The 16,002-nt window shown below is 37.8% G+C and overlaps 1 protein-coding gene across 1 annotated transcript in view; it reads right to left on the bottom strand.

Annotated features, from left to right (window-relative positions):
• Window positions 1–16,002, bottom strand: part of LOC102406725 (glycerophosphodiester phosphodiesterase domain-containing protein 4) — a 57,764-nt gene that overhangs the window by 675 nt on the left and 41,087 nt on the right. The window contains exons 6-7 of the mRNA XM_044943958.1: window positions 9,575–9,657; window positions 8,721–8,785 (exon numbers count right to left, since the gene is read on the bottom strand). Of these exons, the coding sequence (XP_044799893.1) occupies window positions 8,721–8,785; window positions 9,575–9,657 (148 nt within the window). The remainder of the gene's footprint in view (window positions 1–8,720; window positions 8,786–9,574; window positions 9,658–16,002) is intronic.

The raw sequence follows: 16,002 nt of genomic DNA, 5'->3' as shown, positions 1-16,002 counted from the left end.
GCCACCCCATGTATAGTGCTCAGGAGTGTCTATCACACAGTAATTGCTCAGAAAATAGTTTCAGTTTTTTTTCTAACCAACTGATAGAAAAAATAGATGATGGAGACTTTTTTTCATAATGCAGCTAGGAAATGGACTCTCATCAAAGACAAATTAAAAACTGGATCATGTATAAAATGAAGAAAATATCTTAAAATTATCTAAGAATTTACAATATAAGGAGGAACTGTGGACATGAAATCTAGAAGACAGTGAGAATCCGAAGAAGAAAATCCAGTTATTTTTCCCCCAGTGTGTAATTTCACTCTTGAAAAAACAGTTGCACACAGGAGCTTAATTTTAGCTTCACAGGCTGAAGGGGATTTTTAATGCACCTGAATTGAATTTGTACTTCAATTCCATGACATCCAATATCTATGATATTAGGTTTTCATATTCGTGAATGTGTTATGTTGCTCCATTTATCTGGGTCTTCTTTTTCTCACTAGACTTTTGTAGTTTTCAGTGACCAATCATCTATCTTCTTTGCAAGGGCTTACAATATTTTCCTAAAATTCCTATTTATGTTTTTATGCTGTTGTAGATGATGCTATTTCAATTTTTAAAGTAGTCACTGATGATATATAAACATACAGTTGATTTTTCTATATTGACCTTGTATCAACATTTAAAAAACTGATGGCATCTGGTCCCATCACTTCAAGGCAAACACGTGGGGAAAAAGTGGATACAGTGACAGATTTTATTTTCTTGGGCTCAAAAATCACTGCGGACAGTGACTGCAGCCATGAAATTAAAAGATGCTTGCTACGTTGGGAAAAAACCTAGACAGCATATTAAAAAGCAGGACATAACTTTGTTGACAAAGATAAAAAAAAAAAAAAGCTTGGTTTTTCCAGTAGTCATGTATGGATATGAGAGTGGGACCATAAAGAAGGCTGAGTGCCAAAGATCTGATGCTTTCAAGTTGTGGTCCTGGAGAAGGTTCTATAGAGAATCCTTTGGGCAGCAAGATCAAACCAAATTCAATCCTGATGAAAATTAATTCTGAATATTCATGGTTTTTCCAGTAGTCATATATGGATGTGAGAGTTGGACTGTAAAAGCTGAGTGCTGAAGAACTGATGCTTTTGAACTGTGATACTAGAGAAGACTATTGAGAGTCCCTTGGACTGCAAGGAGATCAAACTAGTCAATACTAAAAGAAATCAGTCCTGAATACTCATTGGAAGGACTGATGGTGAAGCTGAAGCTCCAATACTTTGGCTACTTGATGCAAAGAACTGACTCATTGGAAAAGATCCTGATGCTGGGAAAGATTCAAGGCAGGAGGAGAAGGGGATGACAGAGGATGAGATGGTTAGATGGCATCACTGACTCGATGGACATAAGTTTGAGCAAGCTCCAGGAGTTGGTGATGGACAGGGAAGCCTGGCGTGCTGCAGTCCATGGGGTTGCAAAGAGTCAGATATGACTGAGAGACTGAACTGAACTGAACTGATTCATTGGAAGGACTGATGCTGAAGCTGAAGCTCCAAAATTGTGGCTACCTGATGTGAAGAGCCAACACATTGGAAAAGACCCTGATGCTGGGAAAGACTGAGGGCAAGAGGAAAAGGGATGAAAGAGGATGAGAGGGCTGAATGGCATCACTGACTCAATGGACGTGAGTTTGAGCAAACTTTGGGAGATAGTGAAGGACAGGGAAGCCTGGCATGCTGTAATCCACGGGGTTGCAAAGAGTCAGACATGACTTAGAGCCTGAACAACAACATTCCTGAGCTATTGCTTAAGTCACCAGTTGTAGTAGGTTTGTCATTTGACTCTTTCTAATTTTTTACTGTATATAATCATATATGCAAATTAGGAGTTTTATTTCTTCATTTATGCCTGTTATTTATCTTTATATATATATTTAGTATATAATTTATATATACTAAACTGGCTATCTTACTAAATGGACGTGAGTTTGAGCAAGCTCCAGGAGTTGTGATGGACAGGGAAGCCTGGTGTGCTGCAGTCAATGGGGTCACAAATAGTCAGACACGACTGAGTGACTGAACTAACTGAAACTAGCTAGGATCTTCAGTACAATGCCAAGTAAAAGCAGTGAGAGCAGACAGCCTCGCCTTATTACTAATCTTATATAGAAAATCCTGCTTCACCATTAACAATCATACTGGCTGAGGTTTTATTTTTAAGTATCTTTCATCAGATTGAGGACATTTCATTTGATAACTAGGCTACTCAGATCTTGATCATAAATAGATGTGGATTTTTGTCAAATATACTTTATTTCTAGTCTATTCTGATTAGATGATAGATTGATTAACCTGCAAATTACATATCCAACTTGTACCACTGCAATAAATCTCACTTGCTCCAGATGTTTTATCCTTTTTTTATACTGATGGATTCAATCTGCTAATATATTGTTTTATGGCTAATTTGGTGAATGAATTGATCTATACATTTAGATGTTGCACTGTCTTTGTCAGATATTTTTTACATGAGATTATTTCTGACCATAAAAAGTCAGCTAAGAAATGCACTTGTTTTTTTAGTGAGTCGGTATAAAATTGGTATTATTTCTTAAATATTCACTTAACCAGTGAAGCTTATCAGGCCTGGACTTTCCTTTGTTGTGAGGTTTTTGATACATGGATTTGATTCTGAAAGATTCTGATAGGTTATAAAATTTCTATTTCTTTTTTCAGTTCTGGAAAATTGAATCATTTGAAGGAATTTGTTTACCTCATTTAAATTTAATGGCTTAAAAATGTTCTATGATTTTCCTTTTTATGTCTAGGATCTGGAGAGATAATCTCTCATTAATCATTCACTATACTGGCAATCAGTCTGTCTCTTCCTTTTTCCCCTTACTAAGCGTTTATCAATTTTATTAATCTTTTCGAAGAACTAACTTTTCACTTTTTGAATATTCTCTATAGTTTGTATCATTTCTATTTTACTGTTTCTGCTATCTTTACCATTTCATTTCTTTTACTTGGTGAAAATAACTCCATTTTTTAGATTGCTACAGTAGACTCTTAATCACTATTAAGCCAGGCTTCCTTCTAAAAGTTAAAGTTACTAATTTCCGTCTAAGTTATGGCTTAAGTTGTACCACACAACTTTTGCTTGTGTATATGCATTACACTTTAAAATAGCTTCCAATTTCCCTTGTGATTAATCTCTTGATCAATAAAAAGTTTAGAAATACATCAATTTCCTCCACTACCTTTATTATACATAAACATATTCCAGTGATATTTTTACTTTTGTATGCTTCCAACTTAAAGAATTCCCTTATAATTTCTTGTAGAACTGGTCTAGTAGTGATGAACTCTTCTAGCTTTTGCTTATCTGGGAAACTCTTGATATCTCCTTCAATTCTGAATGGTAACCTTGCTGGGTAGAGAGTTCTTGTTTGGAAGTTTTTTCCTTTCAACACTTTTAATATATCACACCTTTCCTATCTGGCTTGTAAATTTTCTGCTAAAAAATCTGATGACCTTATGTTGTTTCCCTTGATTACAAATTGGTTTTTGTGTTCTCCTTTTAGGATTCTCTCTTTATCCTTAAATTTACCATTTTAACTTTAATGTGTCTTGGTATGTGTCTTTTTGAGATCATCTTATTTGGAACTCTGTGGTTTTCTGGATCTGGATGTCTTTTTCCTTCCCCACATTAAGGACATTTTCAGCCACTGTTTCTTCAGTTAATTTTGGGGGCATTTTCTCTTTCTCTTTTCCTTCTGAGGGCACTATAATGTGAATGTTATCACACTGGATGCTGTCCTAACAGTCCCATAATGTATCTTTCCTTTTTAAAGTTCTTTTTTCATTTTGCTGCTCTGTCTGGGTGAGTTCCATTGTTTTGTCTTCCAGCTCACTGATTCGTTCTACTTCCTCATTTGTTCTGCTGCTGAGCCCTTCTAATGTATTTTTTGGTTCAGTTATTACTTCTGTTTGGTATTTTCTTGTATTTTATGTTGAAGTTTGCACTATGTCCATCCATTTTTCTCCAAAGTTCAATAAGCATATGTTTATGACCATTATTTTTAACTCTATCAGGTAGATTGCTCATCTCTGTTTCATTTAGTTATTTTTCTGGGGTTTTGTCTTGTTCTTTTGTTTGGAACATATTCCTCTGTCTCATTTTAATTAATTCAGTATGTTTGCATCTGTGTGTTGGGCAAATCAGCTCCATCTTCCAGATCTGCTTTATGGCTTGCCATATGGTCTATTTTGCAACTACGCCATTTACATTTCAAAATATTGTACATTCTGCAGTTGTTGAATATAATATTTTCTGTCAACTAGGTCAGGTTAGCTGGAAGTGTTCAGACTTCTATATCCTTTCTGATTTTACTTTTTGATGAATTTAGTTGTTCTTTCAGGTACTAAGAGAGGAATGTCAAAATCTTTAACTATGATTTTTCTATTTCTTTCTATTTTTGTTTAATGTGTTTTGAAGCTCTGTTACTAACTATATAATTATAGGGCCTTCTTGATACACTGACCTTTTCTTTCTTAAGAAATCTTCATTTCAAGTAAGGCTCCATGTTTTAAAGTTTATCTTTCAGATATTATTTTCATACTTGCTTTTTGTATGGCATATTATTTTCCATCCTATCTTTTTTCATTTTTCTCCCTTCTGATTTTATTTTAATTTTCTGTCCTTTCACTATTAATCTGTGTTTTTATATTTGAAGCATTTCTTTTATGAATTGCATATGGTTGGGTCTTGCTTAATTCTATCCAATATTACAATCTCCACTACTACTTTGAGTATTTTGTACATTTATGTTAACTGAACTTAATAAAATGGTTGAATTTATGACTACCATATTTCAATTTGTTTTCTATTTATTTTGTGTATTATTTTTTACCTTTGTTCTCTTTCTCCTGAATACATCTGCTACAAGAGATATTCTCATACTGGGTGTGAAGAAGATGCTATGATGTAAGAAAGCCTTATGACTAAGACCTGAATGGAATATCTAGATCTCAGAGAAAAGCTCAGTCAAGAGTGATTAAGAAAACACGACTGACTTCAGTTCTTGCAACTGTAAGGAACTAAATTCTGCCAACAATCAATGAGCTTGGAAGAGGACTCTTAAGTCTCAGATGAGACTGCAGCCCAAGCCAAGATCTTCATGAGAGCCTGGTGAGATATGCAGTAGACCTAGAAAACCCATGCCTGGACCCCTGGCCCACAAACTGGGAGATGATAAATTTGTGTTGCTTTACACTGATAGATTTGTGGTAATTTGTTACCCAGTGATCAAAAACAACCCAAACTTTGATAGAATATACCCAAGATAAAGCATAGAAATTAATAGGCTAAAAATAAAAATAAACAGTCTTGGTAACTTATGAGACAATATGACACCATCTAATATCTATGTAATTGGAAACCCAAAAAGAAGGTAATAGCAGAAAGATATCTGAAAAATACAGGCTGAAAATTTATACTGTTACTGATTTAAGATGTTCAGCAAACCCTAAGCAGATAGACACACTAATATACACTGAGGTAAATCATAATCAAATTACTGAAAAAAATAATAAAAGAAACAGCCTTAAAAAGGACATATTACAAGCAAAGGAACAATGATTAAAATAAAGGAAGATTTCTTTTTTGGATGACTTTTCATAAGAAACTGTATGAGACAAGATAAAATATTATAAGTAGAGGAACAATGATTAAAATAATGGAAGATTTCTTTTTTGAATGACTTTTTGTAAGAAACTATATGAGACAAAAGATAAAGGATCAACTTCTTTGAAGGGCTGAAAAATATATCCTAAAGATGTGCGTGTGTGTGTGTGTGCGCGCATATATATTAAAGGTAGCAGCAGCAGGTGCAGCAGCACATGTTGATCTAAAAGGTAGTCATGGTGCAAAATGTGACACTAAGCTTAGTATGCAAGGCCTGGTCTTCCCACCCTGCATGGCTCCAGGCTGTCTTTGGAAGGACTGATGCTAAAGCTGAAACTTCTATACACTGGCTACCTGATGTGAAGAACTGACTCTTGGAAAAGACCTTGATGCTGGGAAAGATTGAAGGCAGGAGGAGAAGGGGATTACAGAGGATGAGATGGTTGGATGGCATCACCGACTCAATGGACCTGAGTTTGAGCAAGCTTTGGGAGTTGGTGATGGACAGGGAAGCTTGGTGTGCTTCAGTCCATGGGGTCACAAAGTGTCGGACACAACTGAGTAATTGAACTGAACTGATGGCTCTAGGTTGTGGTTTTGGCTTCTTTCCAGTCATCCTTGTTCATTCCCTGATACTAAACTTCATCCTTTGCCTTTCAGTTGTCTCTTTTAGGTACTCAAATGGTCTTTCTATATATTTATTTAGATTAGGCAAAACTGGTTTCTGTAAATAAGCAACTAAAAATTAAAAACATGAAAGATTCTTAGTTTATTATCTACTCACCTTATTTTCTTATTCTCATTTAAATATGGTGGGAAGTAGTTGTCAAGTTAATTTATTTTCTAAGGCATGATACCCACCTTTCTTCATTCAAATTTAAATGGTTCTTTGAACTTTCCTTCAGAACTTCTATCTCATCCATGCTTTCCACACCAATTCCATATTCTCTTTATTTCTTGATTAGATTACTATTATGGGCTGAACTGTGTACCACACAAACTCATATGTTGAAGCGCTAACCACAGAACTTCAATATAGGACTAATTTAGGAGATAAAGCCTTTAAAGTCATGATTAAAATGAGGCCATTATGGTGAGTCCTGATCCAGTCTGATCAGAGAGAAAACTTGGAGACACAGAGGACATTGGGGGTTTGTGTGTGCACAGAGGAAGGGCTGTGTGGTGATACAGCAACAAAGAGTCTACCAGCAAGTCAATTAGAGAGGCCTCAGAAAAACCAAACCTGCTGACACATTGATCCTGCACCTCCAGCCTCCAGAAATGTGAGAAAAATCAACTTCTGTTGTTTAAGGCACTCAGTCTATGGTATTTTGTTTTGGAAGCCCTACTTTACTGATATAACTTCTGAATATCATAAGGCAGCTGGAACACAGCCTTCAGTCTCCTTAACAGCCTACAGAGTGACCTTCTTAAAATCCATAAAACTCAGAGTCACTGGAGATTACTCTATATCTTAATAAATTTGGGTGGCTTGATTTAAGCCTTCAGTTTTACTATACAAAAGACCATTACTCTTCAAATTTCTTATTTTTTATAGTCCCTGATGCTGGGAAAGATTGAGGGCAGGAGGAGAAGGGGACTACAAAGGATGAGATAGCTGGATGGAATCACCGACTAGATGGACATGAGTTTGGGTGGACTCTGGGAGTTGGTGATGGACAGGGAGGCCTGGCGTGCTGCAGTTCATGGGGTCACAAAGAGTCGGACAGGACTGAGTGACTGAACTGAACTGTGGATACATTCCTGAAAGTCTAAGTTATGTATGTGTTGAAGACTGATAGCTGATACAAAGCATCTCATCATCTTCACAACTGTTCACAAGAAATTAATCAATCATTTTTGACTGTATCAACTTTACTTAAAGACTCCAAGAGCAATGGGAGGAAACTGCATCATGCACTGCACAGTCCTCTGCCTCCTCACTGGTTTTCCCTTTAACATTGCACTGGCTTCCCAAGCCAGTAACTCACTGTGTGATTATCCTCACAACCTCCTGAAATATAAACTAGCTTCCCTTCCCTTACTGGACCTATCCCACTTACTCAGTCCTGAGTTATTCTGCTGATTAATAAGTTATTTTGCTATTCTATCCCTTTACACAAGTGACTAAGCATACTGCTCCCTTGTCTGAAACTCACTTGCCATTTCCTCATGTTTATATGCAGAGTCTAGACTCTAGTCCCGGAGAAGGCAATGGCATCCCACTCCAATACTCTTGCCTGGAAAATCTCAGGGACAGGGGAGCCTGGTAGGCTGCAGTCCATGGGGTCGCTAAGAGTCAGACACGACTGAGCGACTTCACTTTCACTTTTCACTTTCATGCATTGGAGCAGGAAATGGCAACCCACTCCAGTGTTCTTGCCTGGAGAATCCCAGGGATGGGGGAGCCTGGGGGGCTGCCGTCTCTGGGGTCACATAGAGTCGGACATGACTGAAGTGACTTAGCAGCAGCAGCAGCAGACTCTAGTCCAGAATTCCAGGATCTTGGCAATTTTCTCCTTCCACCTTCCAACATACATCACAACTGAAGCCACATAAAGCACATTCAGCCCTGAGAAGCATGTCAGCTTCTCTGTCCTGGAACTAGATGGCTGAACCAAAGATGTCAACTGCTGCTATACCTTTTCCTGCTTCCTCACTGCTCTCTGTGGACAGAGAGCCTCTGTTCCTCAGATCCTCTGTTCTCGAGACACCCTCCATATACAAAGCTTTCAGGTACTTCAGTCTCACATTGCCTGGCACAAAGTCGGTATTCTATAACTGTGTGATGAATGAATATATGACAAAGCAAGCAAATATACAACCACGTTCAAAATCTTCCAAGGAGTCTCACTGCTTAGAGGATAAAGTCCACAATGTATTGTGATCTCAAGGGCCTAACAGAGTCTGTGCACATCCTGTTTTTTGCCCAGCTTCTCAGTGGTTCCCACCCTCTAACTTTAGACTCCTTCAACTCTTGTCAGAAATATTAAAGGCAAGCCCTGCCTCATGGAGGCAATGGGAAGGAATGAAGAGATGAGAGGGGGCTAGGCCTCTGACTTCACCTGTGTAACTGGTGATACCCTGGCGAAGTTTTTCACTCTGGCTCTCTCTCCACCTAGAAGGAAGCAGAGTGTCCATGAGCCTCGCAGACCTCTTCCAAAGCAACAATAACACAGGTAGTGGCCAGAAAAGAACATTACCAGTCAAATGGTACCTTGGGCAGAGGGTATAAAGTTTCCTCCTTTAAAGGATAACTCAAATGAGGAAACAATGGGCATGATGAGATCTAAAAGACCATGCTTTCTTCTAGCTAAAATTCTTCGACCAGATGTTCTCTCTCCCATCCTGAACCTTAACGATCTTGATGCATTTTTCCCTTCAAGAATTCTCAAATGTCATTTGATTGGGCAGATAAAAAAGACTATGGTCTGGAAAGGGGCAATGATTTTCCCAGGGTCATCGAGCAACTACAGGAAAAGCCAGGGCTAAAACCCTGGCTTCCTGGAGTGTGAGCTTGCTCTTTACACAGCACCCTGCTGTGTCCCATTCTGTGGAAGGTGGGACACTTGTTCTGAACAACCTTCAACTCTTGTCCTCTCCCAACTGATCCACAAGGGATATATAGTCAAAAACAAAAAAAAGCTTTGATTAAGCTTTAGTGAAAGTCCATATCCTTAGAATATGGTCTCACATCGAGGAGGTAGAAGGGGTGTGTGGAGCTGCAGGCAGTATGAGCAGAAACAGGAGGTTTGGAAGATAAAACCTTTAAAACCCTGTCTCCCTGAGGATTTGTCACGTGGGATTATGGGAAGAGTGTAACTTTTTTCATAAATTTCGCAAGGTACAAAACCATTTATATCTTATTTTGGGAAAAAATTATACAAAATTACAAATGTATACTTACCAATGAAAATGAAATATGGAAACAATGAAGACTGCAGAAAGAATATCCATGAAAATCCACAAGAACAGGTAGAAATTTGGTGTCTGCAAAACAGAAAACAGTTTTAGGTATTTACAGTTGGAGAACATTGTAGATCATGTGGATCAAGTCCCTTGCTTGAGCAGGAATGGAGAGGGGGCAGAGTAGGGAGAGGAACCTTGATTGCTGGGATTGAAGTCAAACACAGAGAATACCTGCTGCTAACCTAACATGTAATCCCTGCTTTACGTGTCGAGGGCTCTACAAGGGCTAAAACACTTCACACACCTCATTTCCCTGGACCCTCAACAGAGGTCTGAGGGAGTCACAGAGATGTCACAGAGCAAGTCTTCTCTGGACCCAGGACTACAGCCCAAGTTCCTTGGCTTCCAGTCTGCTACGTGTTCACGGCACAGCTTCCCAAACCTGGCCGTGCATCCAAATCTACCTGAGCCGCAGCCTTTCATAAGACAGCTTCCTGGGCCTCATTAGTGACTCAGGAATCAGAATTTCTGCATCTTTAACAAGCTCCCAGAAACAAGCAACCAGTCTGTGAACCAGCATTTAGGAAATATTCTTCTAAATCATGCTTCAAATAAAAATGTTGAAATTATCATTCTTAACTAACATGCCCACTTCTCTAGGCTTATTGCCTACATCACCCATTTCACAGCTCCATTATCTAGGTTCTACTGAATAAATTTTTTAATTCCCTGGTTTGATCCTTCCTTTCTACCTTCATTTTTCCACCTCCAATACTACTTGATGGTACTAGGTCTGGCATTTTTATCTTTCTTATGTCATTTCCATCCTAATTCAAGGTCTTTGCTTGGTCTGATTAATAAAGATAACAAGAACAACAATAATACGAACGATCAAGTTAATGATGAGAACAACAATTAATATTAATGAGCATTTACAGGAGCTAAGGTAGTATTCTATGCACGTGAGGTATATTTTCACAGCTAATTCTCACAACAGATCCACTAGGCAGGCATAATAAAATCTCTTAACCAACTTCTACTAAGCCAAGGCTCCTAACCCCCAACAGGCAAGTGACTGACTGAGGCCTTGGCCTGCTGCATGCTGCCCACCAGATCAGCTGTACAGTCGCTAAGAATCAGTTGTTCTTAAATCCATATGACTTAGAACACCTGTACTTGTTATAAATGTACAGTGTAATTATTGTTGCTGTTTTAGTCGCTATGTCATGTCTGACTCTTTTGTAACCCCATGTAGTGCAGCCCCCCAGGCTCCTCCATCCTTGGGATTTCCCAGGCAACAATACTGGAGTTGCCTTTTCCAGTACTGGAACTGGAGTTTCCATTTCCTTCTCCAAGAAATCTTCCCAATCCAGGGATCCAACTTGTGTCTTCTGCATTGGCTGGCAGATTCTTTACCACTGAACCACCTGGGAAGGAGTTTAATTAATGTTATATGAAATCTGTATGATCAGAGTTTTAAAAGTACAACATTTTCCAAAAAAACAAGTCAATGCTTTGAAAAACTCGATGATGACAGAAGAGGTTTTTTAAAAATAAACTGCAACTGAGGAGTGGGAGGATTATAAAAATCTGCAGATTCCTCATTCTCCAAATGAACTGAAGTTCTTGTACATCAAGGAAACTAAACTTAGAAGTCACAGCTGGTGCACTGGGAAGCACATACAAGTGACAAAATACAAAATTCAATCAGCTGAATGCTCTCAAAAGAAAGACTTTGAGGCTATGTCAAAAGGTGAATGATCTAGTTTCATTTCTTTTCAACATGATGGCATCCAGTTTTCCAAGCCTCATTTATTGAAGAAATCGTCTTTTCTCCATTGTATAGTCTTACCTCCTTTGTCATCAATTAATTGGCCACAGGTGCATGGATTTATTTCTGGGCTTTATATCCTGTCCCATTTATCTATAATTCTATCCTTGTGCCACTACCATACTGTTTTGATGACTGTAGCTTTTTAATATAGGCCAAAGTCAGGGATCCTGATCCTTCCAGCTCCATTTTTCTTTCTCAATATTGCTTAGCTATTCAAGATACTTTTTGTATCCATAAAAATTTTAAGATTTTCTGTTCTAGTTCTGTGAAAAATTTCATTGATAATTTGATAGGGATTGCACTGAATCTGTAGATTGTCTTAGGTAGTATAGCTGTTCCAGCGATATTGATTCTTTCAATCCATGAACGTGGCATATCTTTCTAACCATTTGTGTCTTCAATTTTGTAACCTGCAACTTTACCAGATTCATTGATGAGCTCTAGTGGTTTTCTGGGAGCATCTTTAGGATTTTCTATGTATATATCATGTCATTCACAAACAATGACAGTTTAGGTTCTTCAAGTCTGGATTCCCTTTATTTCTTTTTCTTCTCTGATTGCCATAGGTAGGACTTCCAAAAACTATGCTGAATAAAAGTGGTGAGAATGGACATCCTTTTCTTGTTACTAACCTTAAAGGAAATGTTTTCAGTTTCTCACTGTTGATTTATGATGTTATTTGTAGGTTTGTCAAATATTGCCCTTATTTTGTAGAAGTATGTTCTCTCTATGCCCATTTTCTGGAAAGTTTTTATCATAAATAGGTGCTGAATTTTTTCCAAAGTTTTTCTGCATCTATTGAGATTATCATATGGTTTTTATTTTTCAGTTTGTTGATGTGGTATATTACACTGATTGATTTGTAGGTATTGATAAATTCCTGCATCCCTGGGATAAATTCCACTGGATAATGGTGTATGATCCTTTTAATGCGTTGTTGGATTCAGTTTGGTAGTATTGTGTTGAGGACTTTTGTGTCTATGTTCATCAGTGATACTGGCCTGTAATTTTCTTCTTTTGTGGTATCTTTGGTTTTAGCATGAGGATGATGGTGGCCTCATAGAATGAGTTAGTGAGTTTTCATTCTTCTGCCAATTTTTTTTGGAATAGTTTCAGAACATGTGGTAAATCTTCTCTAAATGCTTAGTAGAATTCGCCTGTTAGGAGCATTTAATCACAGTTTCAGTTTCAGTGCTTGTGATTGGTTCAGTTCAGTTCAGTCGCTCAGTCGTGTCCGACTCTTTGCGACCCCATGAACTGCAGCACGCCAGGGCTCCCTGTCCACCACCAACTCCCGGAGTTCACCCAAACTCATGTCCATCGAGTCGGTGATGCTATCCACCATCTCATCCTCTGTCGGCCCCTTCTCCTCCTGCCCCCAATCCCTCCCAGCATCAGAGTATTTTCTAATGAGTCAATTCTTCACATGAGGTGGCCAGAGTATTGGAGTTTCAGCTTTAGTATCATTACTTCCAAAAAACACCCAGGACTGATCTCCTTCAGAATGGACTGGCTGGATCTCCTTGCAGTCCAAGGGACTCTCAAGAGTCTTCTCCAACACCACAGTTCAAAAGCATCAATTCTTCGGCGTTGAGCTTTCTTCACAGTCCAACTCTCACATCCATACATGACCACTGGAAAAACCATAGCTTGACTAGACGGACCTTTGTTGGCAAAGTAATGTCTCTGCTTTTGAATATGCTATCTAGGTTGCTCATAACTTTCCTTCCAAGGAGTAAGTATCTTTTAATTTCATGGCTGCAGTCACCATCTGCAGTGATTTTGGAGCCCCAAAAAATAAAGTCTGACACTGTTTCCACTGTTTCCCCATCTATTTCCCATGAAGTGATGGGACCAGATGCCATGATCTTCGTTTTCTGAATGTTGAGCTTTAAGCCAACTTTTTCACTCTCTTCTTTCACTTTCATCAACAGGCTTTTGAGTTCCTCTTCACTTTCTGCCATAAGGGTGGTGTCATCTGCATATCTGAGGTTATTGGTATTTCTCCTGGCAATCTTGATTCCAGCTTGCACTTCATACAACCTGGCATTTCTCATGATGTACTCTGCATATAAGTTAAATAAACAGGGTGACAATATACAGCCTTGATGTACTCCTTTTCCTATTTGGAATCAGTCTGTTGTTCCGTGTCCAGTTCTAACTGTTGCGTCCTGATCTGCATATAGGTTTCTCAAGAGGCAGGTCAGGTGGTCTGGTATTCCCATCTCTTTAAGAATTTTCCACAGTTTATTGTGATCCACACAGTCAAAGGCTTTGGCATAGTCAATAAAGCAGAAATAGATGTTCTTCTGGAACTCTCTTCCTTTTTCCATGATCCAGCAGATGTTGGCAATTTGATCTCTGGTTCCTCTGCCTTTTCTAAAACCAACTTGAACATCTGGAGGTTCACGGTTCATGTATTACTGAAGTCTGGCTTGGAGAATTTTGAGCATTACTTTAGAGTGTGAGATGAGTGCAATTTTGCAGTAGTTTAACCATTCTTTGGCATTGCCTTTCTTTGTTATTGGTATGTTGATATTTTCTATTTCTTCCTTGTTCAGTCCTGAGAGATCATACCTTGCTAAGAATCTGTCCATTTCTTTCAGGTTGTCCAATTTATTGGCACGCAGTTGCCTGTGTTAGTCTCTTATGATCCTTTGTATTTCTTTGGTGTTAGTTGTAACTTCTACGGTTTCATTTCTAATTTTATTGATTGTGCCCCCTCCCCTTTTGCTTGATGAATCTGGGTAAAGGTTTACCAATTTTTATCTTTTAAAAAGAAAAACAGCTTGTATTTTTCATTGATTGCTCCTATCATTTTATTCATCTCTTTATCATTTATTTCTACTCTGATCTTATGATTTCTTTCCTTCTGCTAACTCCGGGTTTTCTTTGTTTCTCTTTCTCTACTTGCTTTAGATGTAATGTTAATTTATTTGTCAGTTTTCTTGTTTCCTGAGGTAAGTTTGTATTGCTATGAACTTGCCTCTTAGAACTGCTTTTGCTATGTCACATAGGTTTTGGATCATTGTATTTTCATTTTCATTTATCTCTAGGTATCTTTTTAGTTCTTTCACTTCTTCAGTGATCTATTGGTTGTTTAGTAACATATTGTTTAGCCTCCATGTGTTTTTGGTTTTTCACATTTTTTCCCTTGTAGTTGATTTCTAGTATCATAGTATTGTGATCAGAAAAGATACTTGATATAACTTCAATATTCTTAAATTTACCAAGACTCACTTTGTGGCCCAGCATATGGTCAATCCTGGAGAATGTTCCATGTGCACTTAAGGACAATGTGCATTGTGTTACAGTGGGATGGAATGCTCTATAAATATTAGTTAATATCTGGTCTAATGTGTAATTTAAGGCTTGTGTTTCCTTATCAATTTTTCTGTCTGGAAGATCAGCCCGTTGGTGTAAGTGAAATATTAAAGTCCCCCACTATTATTGTGTTCCTGTCAATTTCTCACTTAATGGTTGTTATTGTTTGCCCTATGTATTAAGGTGCTTATATTTGGGTGCGTATATATTTAAAATTGTTATACCTTCTTCTTGGATTGTTCCTTTGATTGTTATGTAGTGTCCTTCTTTGCCCCTTATAACAGTCTCTACTTTATAAAGTCTATTTTGTCTGATATGAGTGTTGCTATTCCAATTTTCTTTTGAGTTCCATTTACATGGAATATCTTTTTCATCCCTTCACTTTCAGGTTATATATATCCCTGGGTCTGAAGTGGGTTTCATATAAACATCATATATATGGGTCTTATTTTAGTATCCATTCAGCCAGTGTTTGTCTTTTGATAGGAGTATTTAATCCATTTACATTTAAGGTGATTATGGATATGTATTTTCCTATTACAATTTTCTTAATCGTTTTGGGTTTGTTTTTACAGGTCTTTTTACTTCTTTTTTTCTCCTGTGATTTAATGACTAACTTTAGTATTGCGTTTGGATTCTTTTTCTATTTTGTGTGTGTGTATGTACTGTAGATTTTTGGCTTGTGGTAACCATGGGGTTTTGACATAGCAGTCTATATATAAACCAGATTGTTTTAAGGTCTTTTAATTTCACACGCATTTCCAATATCCTCCATTTGTGCTTTCCTCACAATTGATGGTTTTTATGTCCTACTTTGGTGCACAGATGATTTCCTATCTTTACTGTATGTTTGGCTTTACTGGTGAGTCTCTCTGTAATTTCTTCTGTCTCTATTTGTGGCTTTTTCATTTCTGCTTAGAGAAGTTCCTTTAGTGCTTGTTGCAATGCTGGTCTGCTGGTGCTGAATTCTCTTAGCTTTTGCTTTTCTATAAAGTTTTTTTTCTCCAATGAATTTGGATAAGAGTCCTACAGGGTAGAGTGTTGTATGCTTTCCTCTAAGGGTTTTAAAGTATCTGGTCTTACATCTTTAATCCATTCTGAGTTTGTTTTTGTGGTAGATTGTTTATAAAAATGGCCACATTATTTGATTCAAAATGCAGGCCTATATGAAACATGACTACACTGTCACTTTCCATTAAGAGGGTAAAGTCTGTTTTTCCCCCTGACCCACCTTGAATCTGAACTTAACCATGTGATTTTCTTTGGCC

This window comes from Bubalus bubalis, chromosome 5, assembly GCF_019923935.1.
Source record: "Bubalus bubalis isolate 160015118507 breed Murrah chromosome 5, NDDB_SH_1, whole genome shotgun sequence".
NCBI classification, from domain to species: Eukaryota; Metazoa; Chordata; class Mammalia; order Artiodactyla; family Bovidae; genus Bubalus; species Bubalus bubalis.
This window is presented reverse-complemented; position numbering and strand designations above follow the sequence as displayed.